General features: G+C 35.5%; 1 protein-coding gene across 1 annotated transcript; it reads left to right on the top strand.

The window, feature by feature from the left end:
- Nucleotides 1-1,519: 1,519 nt before the first annotated feature.
- On the top strand, nucleotides 1,520-12,447 carry LOC306857575 (fatty acid desaturase 6-like). The gene is made up of 6 exons (XM_079397580.1): nucleotides 1,520-1,855; nucleotides 4,250-4,416; nucleotides 5,720-5,900; nucleotides 6,203-6,387; nucleotides 9,627-9,806; nucleotides 10,982-12,447. The coding sequence occupies exons 1-6, from the start codon at nucleotides 1,636-1,638 to the stop codon at nucleotides 11,129-11,131; spliced, it is 1,083 nt and encodes a 360-aa protein (XP_079253706.1). The 5' UTR covers nucleotides 1,520-1,635; the 3' UTR covers nucleotides 11,132-12,447.
- Nucleotides 12,448-18,497: the final 6,050 nt, after the last annotated feature.

Below are 18,497 nucleotides of genomic sequence, written 5' to 3' on the forward strand. Positions count from 1 at the left end.
ATACCTTCATAGGCCACCTGGTGTTTGTACAGTTTTATTGCTGTACGGTTCTGTGTATGTTATTGATCGACTAGTCAAAGCTTCTCGCTCAGTGGGTGAGATGTTTGTTCTGGAGCCGTGTGCCTCTGCTGTCTGCTCATTTATGGGTGTGTGTGGCAGGATTTAGAGGCTGACATGCTGAAAGCTGATATAACTCTTGTTACTTTATCTGTTTATCGATCACACTCCATCTCCACACAGTTCAGCTACACATGACTAGCCCTTTTTACATGTACAGCATACATGACAGTATGTGTGTTCAGTGCCTGTCTGGATACAAGTTTATTTGCTTCTGTGTCTTTCACTGACTCTTTGGTCAGATTGATTCTCATTCATTCTCAAATTTCTATGTAAATGTTTTGTAAAACCACTCTTGTGTAAGTCATTGTTGAACAGAGAAATGCATGACATTTTTCACTGTAGAAATGAACAATTATCAGAATCAGAAGTTTGTTTCTGCTTATGTTACTTTTGTTTTGTATTATTTTCATGAAGCACAGTGTTTTGTGCTCCATCCTGTGCTCTTTCGTCTCCTCTTTTGTAGTCTTGCATGACACTCTAAATATTGTCTTTACATTTTAACAATGTCCCTGACTATGTCAGGTCATATTTTCATACCCTAAAATCAAAAATTCAAAATTAGATTTTTAAAAAGGTATATTTACTTTTGATTTGGGGGTAAAATCTGACCCAAGACTCATTTTCAGGTTAGCCAAATACCAGTGTTTTCAGTGACAAATTGTGGATAGTTGTTTTAAAATGTTGATTTAATAAACTAGTCATTATTACTGACCTTTATTTGATGTTTATTTATATTTTAAATAGTCTGCATTCTATGTATTGTATCCTTCCTGCCTTTTTTGCTGCAGCTTTTCTTTTGTCTTCTGCCAAGTAAAAGAGACAGAATGAAAACATGGGCGAGTGTGTATGTGAGAGAGAGATGAAATGAGAAATGAGTGTTTTACTGTGTTCTTGTGATACAAGACACCACATGGGACCTGCACTGTGGACCAAGGGCATCATTGTAGGAACAAGAAATATGAGAACTTACAGATTTTTGTGTAAAGAACTTCTACAGAAATTGTTGCATGATTTTGTGTTTTGATAGTTTTTTATTGGTTTGTTTTACATAGTGCAAAATTCATGTGAACATTGTATGTTAAACCCTTGCATGATTTATATAAATAATAGCACAGGTTTTAGATTTTTGTAAAATGATTTTATGAATTCTGCTGAATTTCTATGCAAGTAAAAATTGTACAATTATTTTATTATAAATTAAGTTTTTTGAAAATCAAAAAACGCAGAAAGTTTGAATGAATGAATGAATGAATTCAAACGAATGAATTCATTTGTACAGTATAAAAACCATTACGCCTATGGAGAGTCCCCATGAAACGTGTGTGTGTGTTCTTGGGATAGGAGATGACGCAGGACTCTTGCAGCACTGAGGACACTCCTGCCAAAGGCATCGCCGTGGGAACGAGAGAGAGAGAGAGAGAGATCCGTTTCTAGCGCAGTCAGCACTAAAGTCCCTCACTGCCTTGTTTCGCGGACGGGACGGTGATCCATGCGTCTCTGAGCTCCAGCGCTAGCATGCAGAACAATCCGGAGAAGAGGAGAGACACCGCGTCCCGGGATGGCGAAGGACACCGGGACGGAGCGCAGGGAAAGCCGCCGGCGGACGCGGAGCGGGAGACGCTGATGATGGAGCTGACGCGCCTGGTGCAGAAGAGTTTGAGAGAGAGCAGCTGGTGGGAGAGGAGAGGAATAGACTGCAGCATCCTCACCGCAGCCTTCATCAGTTTACCGGCAGGTACACACCCTTTCACCTCTTTTCATTATAGACACAAAAGACTGTTTAGACACACAGGCTCTTTGGGAGAATCTCCAAACAAACAAAAGATACTCAAATTAACTCCGATTTCGAGTCCATTATATAGCTTCCATGAAAATTAGCCACATTTCCACTAAATTTTCATTACTATAATGAAAAAAATATATAATTTCCATCACTGTGATGTGGGAACAATTATGTGTGTGTGCGTAATTATTATTATTATTATTATTTCTTTACTGATTTAAGGAGAATAATGAGGGAAATTACAAAAACACTAAAAAGTAAAAAAAAACAAACATGCATTAGAAAAGTGAGAATTTTACCCAAATGAAAATGTCATATATGTCATGCATGCATTTATATGTATGGCAAGGCAATAGGCTTTGATTTCTTAATGCAAAATATAATTTCACATTCACATATTCATATCTGGGGAAAAAAAACTTTACTTTGAGACAGTTTTCACTCACAAATTTGTAGAACTTCCCAAATTATTACAAAGAAATGTGAACCACGGTATTTAAGTAAAAACACTGAAACAGTATTTTCTTGCAAAAAACTCTAAGAATCTTTTTTGTATTTATTTACTAATTAACCTTTTTTTTTTTTTTTTCTATGTATTGTAAGTAACTTTTTATAAATAGTTTATGGTGTGTGGGGAAATTACTATTAACAACTGAATTTGTATCCATTGTTGCTTTATCCTGAAATGATCTGCATTTAGATTTAATATTGTGTTTTTATGCTGTGATTGATTGTAATGTGATTGTGTTTAAAACGGCCTTTATTGGTGATATGAAGGTGTGTAATGTCATTAATAGGGACTGTTTTGAATAATGTGCATAAAAAACGAGTTGTTGACTGGTTTAGTCATGCAGGGGTGTGACTGTGTGCCAGCCGGTTATTGGGTTAAACTTTGCTTTAACACTGACACAGAAACCAAAACTTCAGTTTCGTGCCAAATGTTCTTTGACTTTCAATCCAAACTCAGCTTCTTTATTTAATAAGCTTTTAAGCTTTCAGACATTGGTTATGCAAAACAGAAGAAAGAAACTCGTACAGGTTTGGAACGAGTGAGTAAATGATGACAGGATTTTCACTTTTGGGTGAACTATCCCTTTAATATTCAAATTAGCAAGGTGCTCCTGTGGTGGTGGTTGTCGTGGCGACTGGTTCGATCTGGGTGCTTCCCTCCCATTGGGCAGATCCAGTTTCCTGTAGCAGTCCAGCCACTGACTCGTCTTTCAGGGAGAAACCAACAGCGATGGGGGTCAAAAACTGTTCAATTATGAGGAAAAAAGACCATTTAATACTTTATTATACTAGCCAAGACAACAGGACACTGCAAACTTTTAAAAAGGCATGAATTGCATGATATTAATATAAATGTATGATTATAGTACTAGTTGCTTGTTAAGGTTAATCTTACTTGTTATTGTGTCCCATGAGAGAAATTTGTATTGATATAGGAATTACTGTATCACCAAACAATACCAGATATAATAATAATACACCCAAAACATTACAATAAATATAACCATTGCCTGATAAAAACTAACCCATTAAACACAAATGATCACACTCTCAAAGTCCCCCGTTAGGAAGACATTCCCATCAAAATATATAATTTAGTTTTAAAAAGATACCAAATTAAACATGAATTCATAATTATTATTTATTCATTTAGCAAATGCCAAAATTCACTGCAAAAATTCATTGCAAATTTCACTGTATCCTTAAAAAAGTTATATTCTATAAATGGAAAACTTTTATTTTATTTTAAAAATAAAAAATGTAGGTAACACTTTATTTTGAGGCATCCTTGTTACACGTTACATGTACTCACTATTATAATAACAATTAATTATGTGTAATTACATGCAATTATCCCTAAACCAAACGCTACTCCTAACCTTAACTATATAGTAAGTACATGTAGTTAATTAATATTAATCAGTACTTAAAAATGTATAGTTACACTAGGACACCTTGAAATAAAGTGTAAGCAAAATCTACTTTTGCAGGGCATTTGCAACTAAAAATCAACTGCTAAATCATTTTGACCATTTGTTTATGTTCATGAAATATCTTGATTCGTGATATATTTCACGTCCTATTTCTATAGGAAGACGTGAGTCAGCTGACGCGAGCTCTACTAACGTGAACTAATGCTACACTTGATATTTGTAACTCATTGTGAAATTTACTTGAAACTTCAAAGGGAAAATTAATTCTACTTCAATTTTTTCAGTGTTTTCTCAATAACTCATTCCCAAACCTGTTAATGCAAGCATTTTGTGTCAAAGTTTGAATTACGGAGCATAAATGTCATCTAGACCTGTTTGTGATATGTTTGTTGTGTGTCTGCAGGCTTCCTGTTGTTGGGTTCGTCTCAGCCGCTGTATTTCCTGTCAGGTGTGCTGATAATGGGCGTGGCTCATGCTGTCATCACCGTTAAAGGGACACACCTGGCCAGTCACGGCGCGCTCAGCGAGTCTCCGGCCTGGGCCGACTTCTGGGCCGTCTTCTTCATCGAAGTGAGATTTGCTGCCGATGTGAAATTATTAAACATTGTCAATATAGGGAAATCTATCGTTACAAAGTAAAATTATATATTACATTTCTGCATTTAGCAGACGCTTTTATCCAAAGCGACTTACATTGCATTCAAGTTACAGTTTTTACATTTTATCAGCTCTTGCTTTCCCTGGGAATCGAACCCATGACCTTGGCGTTGCAAGCGCCATGCTCTACTATTTGAGCTACAGGAAAGATATTATATGAAAAAGCACCAAAAGCACCATTTTCACTTTAATTCCATGTGTTTTGGGTCATCAGGACTCTTTGTACCGATGTTTAAGTGAAGTGTGTTTCACATGCAGCATGAAAATGCAAAAGTATGGAAAGAATTTAGCTGATTAATTCCTCATGAATTAACTTTATGGATTAGGAGGATTTAGATTAATTTACAGTTTCCATCCTCTCAAGAATGTAAAAGAGTTGTAATGTTGATCATATTCCATAGCAACAGTCTGTACTCATGTATCATTATATCTTAAATGATAATTAAATTAAATGATTAAATTATCTACTTTTTAAATTTAATTATTTATATTATTAAATATTTACATCATTCAAATATTTTAATGTTTACCAATTATTAGAATATTATAATATTTATTATATTTATATTTAAAATGTTCAATGTTTAGTAAAGTAAATATAAATAAATTCCGTATTAGTATTTAAAATTTAATTTAGTGATTTTAATGTAACTTGCAGCATAAAAACATTTACTAATTAAATTGTTTAATTAGCTTATTTCATTAAAATAGCAAATTTTAAATTTTTATATTAAATAAATTAAAATGCCCCTTAATAATATTTAATAATAAAGTAACTGCAATTCAAAAAAGGAAAAAAACTTTAACTTTTGTCAGACAAGATTATTAAAACTTTATAAACTAATGGATAAAGGTAATATGTCAAACAAATAAATATATATATATAGCAAATAATGTAACAATTTAAAATAATTATAATATTACAATTTATGTATATGTAATTATGTATAATTTACAATGTATCATAATCTAAATATTTAATTAAAATATTAAATCATCATATTAAATAAAAATTAGCATGATTTGAGATGTTCCAAAAAGCATCTTGAAGCTTGGTCGTTTGGCCATCTGTACAAAGAGTCACATGATCACATGACACTATTTACATACATTTGGTAGGCCACCTAGAAATGGTGCACAATTCTTCATTGTACATCACCTTTTCTTTGTTTTCAATGCTTTAAAATCCAAAAACTCTGTCTCTGTGGTCCCTCAGGTTTGCGGCTCGTTCTCAGCACGGGCCGGCGTTCAGGCTCACGTGAAGATGCATCATGCTCACACTAATGTGATCGGTCTGGGAGACTCCAGCACCTGGAAAATCCCCTTCCTGCCGCGATCCGTCTATCTGTTCATCGCTCCGCTGGCCGTCCCCATCATCACGCCCATCGTCGCCATCGGTGAGGCCTTTCAGCCCTTACAGACACAGCTTATGTTAATATGTGATAAAGCAACAAGAGATAAACTGTATGTGATCATTTTGTGGTGAACTACATCAGAAATGTTCTGAGTAACAGTGGTTTTGTTGTTGCACACATTCACTGAGGATATAAATGACTTTGCTTAGCACACGACATCAATCGAGTTCATTTAACTCTGAGCTGATGTACATTTACATATATTTACATTTGACTGCTTCTGTGGGTGAGTCTATGCGCTGATGAGAAACCTCCAGCATATTCTGTCATGTCATGTGTTTCAGGTCAGCTGAAGGGTCAGTCTCCGCTCCAGATCCTGCGCACCGTCCTGTGTGTGTGTCTGGGCTTTTTTTCTCAGTATTACCTGCTCAGGTGTGTGTCGGGTCTGTCGTGCAGCTCCGCTCTGCTGGTCATGCTTCTGTGTAGAGCCATGTTCTCCCTGCCGTACATACACGTCAACATATTTCAGGTGAGATCAAATGCAAAAAGACAGCAAGCTGCATTTTGATATATGACTATGACATATACAGGTCCTTTTCAAAAAATTAGCATATTGTGATAAAGTTCATTATTTTCTGTAATGTACTGATAAACATTAGACTTTCATATATTTTAGATTCATTACAACACAACTGAAGTAGTTCAAGCATTTTATTGTTTTAATATTGATGATTTTGGCATACAGCTCATGAAAACCCAAAATTCTCAAAAAATTAGCATATTTCATCCGACCAATAAAAGAAAAGTGTTTTTAATACAAAAAAAAAAAAAGTCAACCTTCAAATAATTATGTTCAGTTATGCACTCAATACTTGGTCGGGAATCCTTTTGCAGAAATGACTGCTTCAATGCGGCGTGGCATGGAGGCAATCAGCCTGTGGCACTGCTGAGGTGTTATGGAGGCCCAGGATGCTTCGATAGCGGCCTTAAGCTCATCCAGAGTGTTGGGTCTTGCGTCTCTCAACTTTCTCTTCACAATATCCCACAGATTCTCTATGGGGTTCAGGTCAGGAGAGTTGGCAGGCCAATTGAGCACAGTAATACCATGGTCAGTAAACCATTTACCAGTGGTTTTGGCACTGTGAGCAGGTGCCAGGTCGTGCTGAAAAATGAAATCTTCATCTCCATAAAGCTTTTCAGCAGATGGAAGCATGAAGTGCTCCAAAATCTCCTGATAGCTAGCTGCATTGACCCTGCCCTTGATAAAACACAGTGGACCAACACCAGCATCACTGACTGTGGGTACTTGACACTGGACTTCAGGCATTTTGGCATTTCCCTCTCCCCAGTCTTCCTCCAGACTCTGGCACCTTGATTTCCGAATGACATGCAAAATTTGCTTTCATCCGAAAAAAGTACTTTGGACCACTGAGCAACAGTCCAGTGCTGCTTCTCTGTAGCCCAGGTCAGGCGCTTCTGCCGCTGTTTCTGGTTCAAAAGTGGCTTGACCTGGGGAATGCGGCACCTGTAGCCCATTTCCTGCACACGCCTGTACACGGTGGCTCTGGATGTTTCTACTCCAGACTCAGTCCACTGCTTCCGCAGGTCCCCCAAGGTCTGGAATCGGTCCTTCTCCACAATCTTCCTCAGGGTCCGGTCACCTCTTCTCGTTGTGCTCGTTTTCTGCCACACTTTTTCCTTCCCACAGACTTCCCACTGAGGTGCCTTGATACAGCACTCTGGGAACAGCCTATTCGTTCAGAAATTTCTTTCTGTGTCTTACCCTCTTGCTTGAGGGTGTCAATGATGGCCTTCTGGACAGCAGTCAGGTCGGCAGTCTTACCCATGATTGCGGTTTTGAGTAATGAACCAGGCTGGGAGTTTTTAAAAGCCTCAGGAATCTTTTGCAGGTGTTTAGAGTTAATTAGTTGATTCAGATGATTAGGTTAATAGCTCGTTTAGAGAACCTTTTCATGATATGCTAATTTTTTGAGATTTTCAGCGTTTTCATGAGCTGTATGCCAAAATCATCAATATTAAAACAATAAAAGGCTTGAACTACTTCAGTTGTGTTGTAATGAATCTAAAATATATGAAAGTCTAATGTTTATCAGTACATTACAGAAAATAATGAACTTTATCACAATATGCTAATTTTTTGAAAAGGACCTGTATTTTTTGGTGGTGCACCAATATTTTTTATTTGCATGTTTTCTACAATTGTTTGAGATACAACCAGAGCATCAGTTATTTACACCAATTATCTTCAGTAAAATGTAAAAAAATAGTTGTTTTTGCATGCTCAGAAATACCCTACTTCAGAAAATATACAAAAAGTATAGTTTTTATGCTATAGTTGTTTGACATGCTCAGTAAATATAAATATAAATATAAATTATAGTATTTATACCACTTATGAAAAAATATATATAGTTGTTTTTGCATGCTCAGAAAATATATCAATTAAATAATTTATATCACTTGTCTTTAAAAAATTTATTGTTATAAAATATATTTGTTTTGCATTCAATAATTTGTTTTGCATGCTCAAAAAATATAATTTAAATGATTTACATTTTTCTTCAGAAAATATCAAATATAGTGATTTTTGCACGCTATATTTGTTTTACAGTACATGCTCAGAAAATATACATTTAATTATTTATACTACCTGTCTTCAGAAAATACAGTATTAAAAAGTATATGGTGGTTATTGCATGCTCAGAAAATATCAATTAAATTATTTATACCACTTTTATTTTTAGAAAATATAAAAATATAGTTATTTTTGCATGCTTAGTGAATATGAATTATATTATTTACTATTCCTTCAGAAAATATCAAATATAGCAGTTTTTTTACATGCTCAGAAAATATAAAATATAAGCATTTATACCATTTAACTTAAAATAACAGTTGTTTTGTATGCTGTAGTTGAATTTGGATGCTCGGAAAATATAAATGCACACTACTTATCTTCAGAAAGTATAGAAATATAGTTGTTTTTGCATGCTAGTGGTGTACAGAATCACACACTTCAGTATCATTCTGGTCTTGAGCTTTATCCAGACAGCACACGACCCACTAAGAACAAACCTCTCTGGCTGTACAGTAACACTTCAGCACTACATTATTCTGTCGTCTCTCTCGGGCTCATAAGAGTAATCATTCAGAGTGGGAACTTTCCAAGCTATTCAGTTGAAGTCTGCATCAATCCATCCCTGTCTTTGTGTGTGTCTCCATCCTTTCCCGCGAGACCCACTCAATACGGCTTTGGTCTCCTCTCCTGCTCGCGGAGGTTCACAGGGTTCATCTGCAGAAAAAAGTAAAACAGCGGAGAACAATTCACGCATGATTTTCCCAGGCAGAGCAAAGGGAGAATGTACTTTTGTATTGTGCTGATCCTCTGAGGTATTTTTGCTGGTTTAAAGCTGAGACCCACAGCAATGTGTGAGATCTTTGTTTAGGAGTGAATGCTGTGCTGCTGGTTCACAGCTGCAGTGTGTTACAGTAGGTGTGTGTGAGATAAATGCATGTATGTGCTATTGTCTTGTGCAGTTTACATCAGTTTTGTCCAGTTCAGGCCCCCTGTGGCGTCAGTGGCGTCTCTCAGACCACTGAACACATTTCATAAAGATCAAACTGAGCTAAAGGTTGAATGGCTTAAAGGCGCCGTGTTCTTCTCTGTTTCAGCATTTTATTCTTATAATGGAGTTGTAGTTGCAGTTTTCTTTTTTTGAGTTGGTTTCTGTGTCTCTGCTTTCGCAGCACATCGGCCTGCCAATGTTTTCTGCCACTAGCAGGCCCAAACGCATCTACCAGATGACCCACGGAGTCCTGAACCTTCCCCGAAACCCGCTGCTGGACTGGACCTTCGGCCATTCCCTCATTAACTGCCACGTGGAGCATCACCTCTTCCCATTCCTGTCTGACAACATGTGCCTGAAGGTGAGCATTTATACTGACAGCACAAACACACAAGCCACAACTTTTATGGACATGGAACAAACAGCAGAACCCCCCAAAAATAAGATGATTTAATAATGTAAACAATATGATCTAATTTAATCTAACATTTAAATGAAATTATTAAATGAAATCAGTTTAATAATTGTTTAAATTAATTTATTATTTTATATTAAATTATTTTTATTCTGTATATATGTTTATACTGCATTTTAATTAAATAATTGAGTTTATAATAATTTATAATATATGATTGATTGAACTTATTGTTTTAATTACATTTTTATTTTATATATATATATATATATATATATATATATATATATATATGTGTGTGTGTGTGTGTGTGTGTGTGTGTGTGTGTGTGTGTGTGTATTATTCACATAATGTAAATAATTAATTATTATAAATAAAACATTACAATATTTAATATGGTTAATTAAATTAACAAATAAAGGAAAATTAAAAAAAGGAAAAAACTAATTAATATGATAAACAGGATATAATATGTAAATCATTCAATTTAATGTAATAATTTAAATATTAAGGTCATTTATTAATTAAATTATTACATTCAATTTAATGTAATAATTTAATTAATAAATGACCTTAATATTTAAATAAATTAAAATGCAGCCTTAACAAATATAGTATTAATAAAATTCATAAACAGTAATAATTTAAATAAGTTAATTTCATAATTAAATCAAACATCAGTCAAACAAGATTAATTCAAAGGAAAATGCTCATGGATAAGGATGATATAACAAATAAATATATAAAATCTAATTTACAAAAAGTAATTTATTAAATTAAATTAAATTTAAATGCAGCATGAATAAATTAAGTCATTTTACCGTAATTAAAAGTAACAATACAATTCACAAAAAGGAATAAATTAATGAACTAACATTAGCCAAGATTAATTTTTAAAAGTGATACTAATAGATAAGGATAATATGGCAAATGTTAATGAAAAATGTATATTTAAATCAAATTAAAATGCAGCATAAACACAGTAACAATGCATTCACAAAAATGTATAAATTAATGAAGCAACATTATTAAAATTAGATTAAAAAGATAAACTAATCAATAAAGATAATATACCTAATAAATATACATAATAGTGAATGTGTGTGTGTTTATTGTGTCAGGTGAAGCCGATCGTGTCTCAGTATCTGAAGGAGAAGAAGCTGCCGTATCAGGAGGACAGTTACATCTCCCGTCTGAGTCTGTTCTTCCACAAATATCAGGAGCTGATGGTGTTCGCGCCGCCCATCTCTGACCTGGTGGGAGTCCAGTGACGATGGGATGAAGAGCAGAAGACAAGAGAAGATGGACACTGACATGACGGCCGTCCAAATTTGATATACTTTCAATTGGTGCATGAATGCATTATAATTCATTTCAACATGAAACTCGGCTCACAACCCATTTTACTTGCAGAACGTGACATATTTATGAAAGAAACAGAGTATCTGACAATAAAATAATGCGAGATGAGACTTGAATGATGGCATCAGCTGGAGAAGAAAGGGCTTTCAGAGATGGATGACAATTTTATGAAGGATTGTGAAGCTAAACATTTGTTTGTTTAGAATAATATGAATTGTGAAAAGGCCAGGAATATGCAATAAGAAAGTACACTTGATTTTATAACAAGCAATACCGTGCAAAGAAAGCCTCTTTTCACTTATGACAGTGCTTCCTATTCGCATAGCTAAATGACATTATTGAATGTAAGGATCGTTGCCTTAGTAGTAGTAGCCCTTTATTGTCACTGGTTACAAGTACCAGCGAAATTAGCCATGAACCTGTCCATACATACACAAACATACATACAATATGACAAGGGGGTAGACAGGACAGGAAGACAGGGAATTTTGGAAGATAATACAGCATAAACATGAGGAAGGGAGAGGAGAAAAAATATAACCCCCAGACTATGCTCCTGCGGGAGTACAGTGTGAGAACAGGAAAAAAAAAACACCTCAGCAACAGAAGCACATAATCATAACATAGACACATGACTAGCAACGGGGGGAGAGTTGATCCAGCTCTGGCAAGCAGCCATCCGGTCCTGCAGCCTAAGGCGCCGGTCACAGACCCGCTTGTCAGGTGGCGGTGCGAAGCGGCGAAGGCGTTGGATCAGTGTTAATTTCGTTGACGAAGACGACGACGAAAAATATTCGTCGACGAACCTTTTTTCTGTGACTAAGACGAGATGTTGACGAGCTAAAACTAATATCTGATGATAAAAACTATGACGAAATGTATGCGCGTCTTCGTTAACAAGACGAGACTGGACTAAAATGTTATTTGAGGACTACCGGACATTCAAAATACATCCTATAGGCTAAATTAACTGTCTTGTCTTTCAAAATGTGCGTCTCTGTCATTGGATAAGGGGCGTTTGCATATCTAGTCTCAGTATGGCAGCCGCAGTGGACGGATTTAAGTGAGTTATGGTTTAAGTGAGCTTAAACAGGTGGGTGAAAACTGAATGTATGTCAGTAGGCTATTACATACATACCTTCCGTCTTAAATGGACAGCATTCCTAATTATCTGTCATAAATGTTAACCAACAAAAGATGTTAAATAAATGTATACTTGTTAAGTAAACCTACTGTATCTGAAAAATTTGTTTAATTTATATTTCTACCAGAAAATGAAAATTGATTCCAGTTTTTCCAAATTCAATCCTTGATTCAAATTTCTCATAACTAAGCTTAATTGATTTGGTCTAAAGAGAGAAGAATTGATGACTATTTTTGTTTGAATACTACATATAAAATAGCTACCAAAATAAATGTTGGTAACTGCAGTTTGACTAAAAGTAATGACTAAAAGTTGACAAAAATGCAATGACTTTTCGTCGAATAAAACTATGAAAGACTCAAATGACTAAAATGTGACTAATACTATTAAGCATTTTCGTCTCAAGATAAAGACTAAGACTAAATCAAAAATGCCTGCCCAAATTAACACTGCGTTGGATTAGGGTGGGAGGTGAATGCATATCAGTATATGAGTGGAGTTTGTTGGCCTGGTCAGTCGTCATGCTGGAATTCAAAACAAGTTGCCTCAGTCCGCAGATTGTAATAGCGACACAGCAGGTTGCCACGGAAACAGCCTTGGTCAGGACCCCGACAGAGTCAACAACATCAGGTGTCTGGAAGGGGGGAGGAACGCAGTGCTCTTCCGGGGTTGTTTACACCAGCAGTGACCTTGCCGAGCCAGCTGGTTTAGGGGAGCCGAAAGAAGATAAGATTGCGATTGTTTGGTCTTGGATCGAGTAGCCGCATTCCAATTTCACGGCTACTCTCTTAGTCCTTTCTGGTCTCCAAATCCATCAATTTTCAATCATGACGGGCAGCCTTGTGAGGCTTTGGACAGCTGTTTCCTTCTCCTGAATTCTTCGATATCCCAGATCAAAGCCTAATCCAATTAGCAGAAAACCCGTTATCGTGGTTCCGAATAGGTAGATGTCAATGTCCTCCATGGAAAGAGCCGCCAGACACACGACCCCGATCAGGTTCCCCGATCCCCCCGATCCCAGGCTTCTCGTCGAGAAGATGGTGTCAGTTTCGTTGCGAGACCAGTTGATCAAATCCATGATTTTTCAGTTTTTCAGAGCAGTGCAGAAGGAATCTCTCAAGTACAAGACTTATGCGCTGATGTCAAATCAGTTCTTATCATACACGACCTCTGACCCCAGATCAGCTCTCAGCTTCAATATGCAGTTGTATGAAGACTAAAAACATGCATAAAACTTTACCTGATCTATACAGGACACACTTTAGCTTCGTTCCAAAGTTTAGTGAGCTGCCTTTGCTCTCTTAAAGGAAAAGTTCATCTAAAAATTTAAATTCTGTCATTTACTCCCCCTCAAGTTGATCCAAACCTGTATGAATGTCTTTCAGCTGTTGAACATAAAATAATATATTTTGAAGAATGTTGGTAACCAAACAGTTGACGGTAGCCATTGACTTATATCACTTGTCTTTAAAAAATTTATTGTTATAAAATATATTTGTTTTGCATTCAATAATTTGTTTTGCATGCTCAAAAAATATAATTTAAATGATTTACATTTTTCTTCAGAAAATATCAAATATAGTGATTTTTGCACGCTATATTTGTTTTACAGTACATGCTCAGAAAATATACATTTAATTATTTATACTACCTGTCTTCAGAAAATACAGTATTAAAAAGTATATGGTGGTTATTGCATGCTCAGAAAATATCAATTAAATTATTTATACCACTTTTATTTTTAGAAAATATAAAAATATAGTTATTTTTGCATGCTTAGTGAATATGAATTATATTATTTACTCTTCCTTTCTTCAGAAAATATAAAAATATAAGTAGTTTTTTCAAATATAGCAGTTTTTTTACATGCTCAGAAAATATAAAATATAAGTTTATACCATTTAACATAAAATAACAGTTGTTTTGTATGCTGTAGTTGAATTTGGATGCTCAGAAAATATAAATGCACACTACTTATCTTCAGAAATTATAGAAATATAGTTGTTTTTGCATGCTAGTGGTGTACAGAATCACACACTTCAGTATCATTCTGGTCTTGAGCTTTATCCAGACAGCACACGACCCACTAAGAACAAACCTCTCTGGCTGTACAGTAACACTTCAGCACTACATTATTCTGTCGTCTCTCTCGGGCTCATAAGAGTAATCATTCAGAGTGTGAACTTTCCAAGCTATTCAGTTGAAGTCTGCATCAATCCATCCCTGTCTTTGTGTGTCTCTCCATCCTTTCCCGCGAGACCCACTCAATACGGCTTTGTTCTCCTCTCCTGCTCGCGGAGGTTCACAGGGTTCATCTGCAGAAAAAAGTAAAACAGCGGAGAACAATTCACGCATGATTTTCCCAGGCAGAGCAAAGGGAGAATGTACTTTTGTATTGTGCTGATCCTCTGAGGTATTTTTGCTGGTTTAAAGCTGAGACCCACAGCAATGTGTGAGATCTTTGTTTAGGAGTGAATGCTGTGCTGCTGGTTCACAGCTGCGGTGTGTTACAGTAGGTGTGTGTGAGATAAATGCATGTATGTGCTATTGTCTTGTGCAGTTTACATCAGTTTTGTCCAGTTCAGGCCCCCTGTGGCGTCAGTGGCATCTCTCAGACCACTGAACACATTTCATAAAGATCAAACTGAGCTAAAGGTTGAATGGCTTAAAGGCGCCGTGTTCTTCTCTGTTTCAGCATTTTATTCTTATAATGGAGTTGTAGTTACAGTTTTCTTTTTTTGAGTTGGTTTCTGTGTCTCTGCTTTCGCAGCACATCGGCCTGCCAATGTTTTCTGCCACTAGCAGGCCCAAACGCATCTACCAGATGACCCACGGAGTCCTGAACCTTCCCCGAAACCCGCTGCTGGACTGGACCTTCGGCCATTCCCTCATCAACTGCCACGTGGAGCATCACCTCTTCCCATTCCTGTCTGACAACATGTGCCTGAAGGTGTGCGTTTATACTGACAGCACAAACACACAAGCCACAACTTTTATGGACATGGAACAAACAGCAGAACCCCCCAAAAATAAGATGATTTAATAATGTAAACAATATGATCTAATTTAATCTAACATTTAAATGAAATTATTAAATGAAATCAGTTTAATAATTGTTTAAATTAATTTATTATTTTATATTAAATTATTTTTATTCTGTATATATGTTTATACTGCATTTTAATTAAATAATTGAGTTTATAATAATTTATAATATATGATTGATTGAACTTATTGTTTTAATTAAATTTTTATTATATACATATATATATAATAAATATGTATATATATATGTATATATATGTATGTGTGTGTGTGTGTGTGTGTGTGTGTGTGTGTGTATTATTCACATAATTTAAATAATTTATTATTATAAATAAAACATTACAATATTTAATATGGTTAATTAAATTAACAAATAAAGGAAAATTAAAAAAAGGAAAAAACTAATTAATATGATAAACAGGATATAATATGTAAATCATTCAATTTAATGTAATAATTTAATTAATAAATTACCTTAATATTTAAATAAATTAAAATGCAGCCTTAACAAATATAGTATTAATAAAATTCATAAACAGTAATAATTTAAATAAGTTAATTTCATAATTAAATCAAACATCAGTCAAACAAGATTAATTCAAAAGAAAATGCTCATGGATAAGGATGATATAACAAATAAATATATAAAATCTAATTTACAAAAAGTTATTTATTAAATTAAATTAAATTTAAATGCAGCATGAATAAATTAAGTCATTTTGCCTGTAATTAAAAGTAACAATACAATTCACAAAAAGGAATAAATTAATGAACTAACATTAGCCAAGATTAATTTTTAAAAGTGATACTAATAGATAAGGATAATATGGCAAATGTTAATGAAAAATGTATATTTAAATCAAATTAAAATGCAGCATAAACACAGTAACAATGCATTCACAAAAATGTATAAATTAATGAAGCAACATTATTAAAATTAGATTAAAAAGATAAACTAATCAATAAAGATAATATACCTAATAAATATACATAATAGTGAATGTGTGTGTGTTTATTGTGTCAGGTGAAGCCGATCGTGTCTCAGTATCTGAAGGAGAAGAAGCTGCCGTATCAGGAGGACAGTTACATCTCCCGTCTGAGTCTGTTCTTCCACAAATATCAGGAGCTGATGGTGTTCGCGCCGCCCATCTCTGACCTGGTGGGAGTCCAGTGACGATGGGATGAAGAGCAGAAGACAAGAGAAGATGGACACTGACATGACGGCCGTCCAAATTTGATATACTTTCAATTGGTGCATGAATGCATTAGAATTCATTTCAAATGACTTGATTCATTGAGTCAGTCGTCATGCTGGAATTCAAAACAAGTTGCCTCAGTCCGCAGATTGTAATAGCGACACAGCAGGTTGCCACGGAAACAGCCTTGGTCAGGACCCCGACAGAGTCAACAACATCAGGTGTCTGGAAGGGGGGAGGAACGCAGTGCTCTTCCGGGGTTGTTTACACCAGCAGTGACCTTGCCGAGCCAGCTGGTTTAGGGGAGCCGAAAGAAGATAAGATTGCGATTGTTTGGTCTTGGATCGAGTAGCCGCATTCCAATTTCACGGCTACTCTCTTAGTCCTTTCTGGTCTCCAAATCCATCAATTTTCAATCATGACGGGCAGCCTTGTGAGGCTTTGGACAGCTGTTTCCTTCTCCTGAATTCTTCGATATCCCAGATCAAAGCCTAATCCAATTAGCAGAAAACCCGTTATCGTGGTTCCGAATAGGTAGATGTCAATGTCCTCCATGGAAAGAGCCGCCAGACACACGACCCCGATCAGGTTCCCCGATCCCCCCGATCCCAGGCTTCTCGTCGAGAAGATGGTGTCAGTTTCGTTGCGAGACCAGTTGATCAAATCCATGATTTTTCAGTTTTTCAGAGCAGTGCAGAAGGAATCTCTCAAGTACAAGACTTATGCGCTGATGTCAAATCAGTTCTCATCATACACGACCTCTGACCCCAGATCAGCTCTCAGCTTCAATATGCAGTTGTATGAAGACTAAAAACATGCATAAAACTTTACCTGATCTATACAGGACACACTTTAGCTTCGTTCCAAAGTTTAGTGAGCTGCCTTTGCTCTCTTAAAGGAAAAGTTCATCTAAAAATTTAAATTCTGTCATTTACTCCCCCTCAAGTTGATCCAAACCTGTATGAATGTCTTTCAGCTGTTGAACATAAAATAATATATTTTGAAGAATGTTGGTAACCAAACAGTTGACGGTAGCCATTGACTTCCATTGTATGTTTTCCATATTATGTAAGTCAATGGCTACCATCAACTGTTTGGTTACCAACATTCTTCAAAATATATTCTTTGTGTTCAGCAGAAGAAAGAAACTCATTCAGGTCTGGAACAAGAGGAGAATGAGTAAATGCTGACGGAAGTTTTGGGTGAACTATCCCTTTTAGAGACTATTTTGATAAACTGCAAATCTGTATGTGAAACACACAGGAGACTATTGAGTCCAATAGAGTTTGAAGTGCATTATGGGATTGTCTTCTCAACCAATGTTACGTGTGACGCTGCTTTTAACATTTTGGCCAAACGAAGGTATCTTGATGGTAGCATGATTATTGTGATGTCTTCAAATGCTGTCTAGATAGGCCGCTTTTGTGTAGATTAAAGCAAATAGGAGACAGAAATTAAGACTTTTTTTTTTTTTCACGGTTGTAGGTTAACGTGTTTTAATTTTCTAACAACGATGCTATAATCGACATACAATATTAATATAGCACACAGTAGATATGAGTACTTTTAACTGTAATGAATATGTGGAATATGCTTTTTTATGGCCTAAACACAATAATCATATTCACTGTATTACAGTTGTAAGTGGGAGCTGTTTTTCTTTTATTATTATTTAGTGATTTTAACCAAAATGATTCACCTTTGACTTGCTTTCACTGAATGTGTGTGTGTGTGTGTGTGTGTGTGTGTGTGTGTGTGTGTGTGTGTGTGTGTGTAATGACGATGATACATTGATTTTACTGACCAAATAAACTAAAGAAGATATTCAACTGTTTTGATGTAGCGCTATATTGATTCTGAAAGAATTTCTGACAATACGAGGCTATTTTT

Source organism: Barbus barbus (genome assembly GCF_936440315.1).
Source record: "Barbus barbus genome assembly, chromosome: 38".
NCBI lineage: Eukaryota > Metazoa > Chordata > Actinopteri > Cypriniformes > Cyprinidae > Barbus > Barbus barbus.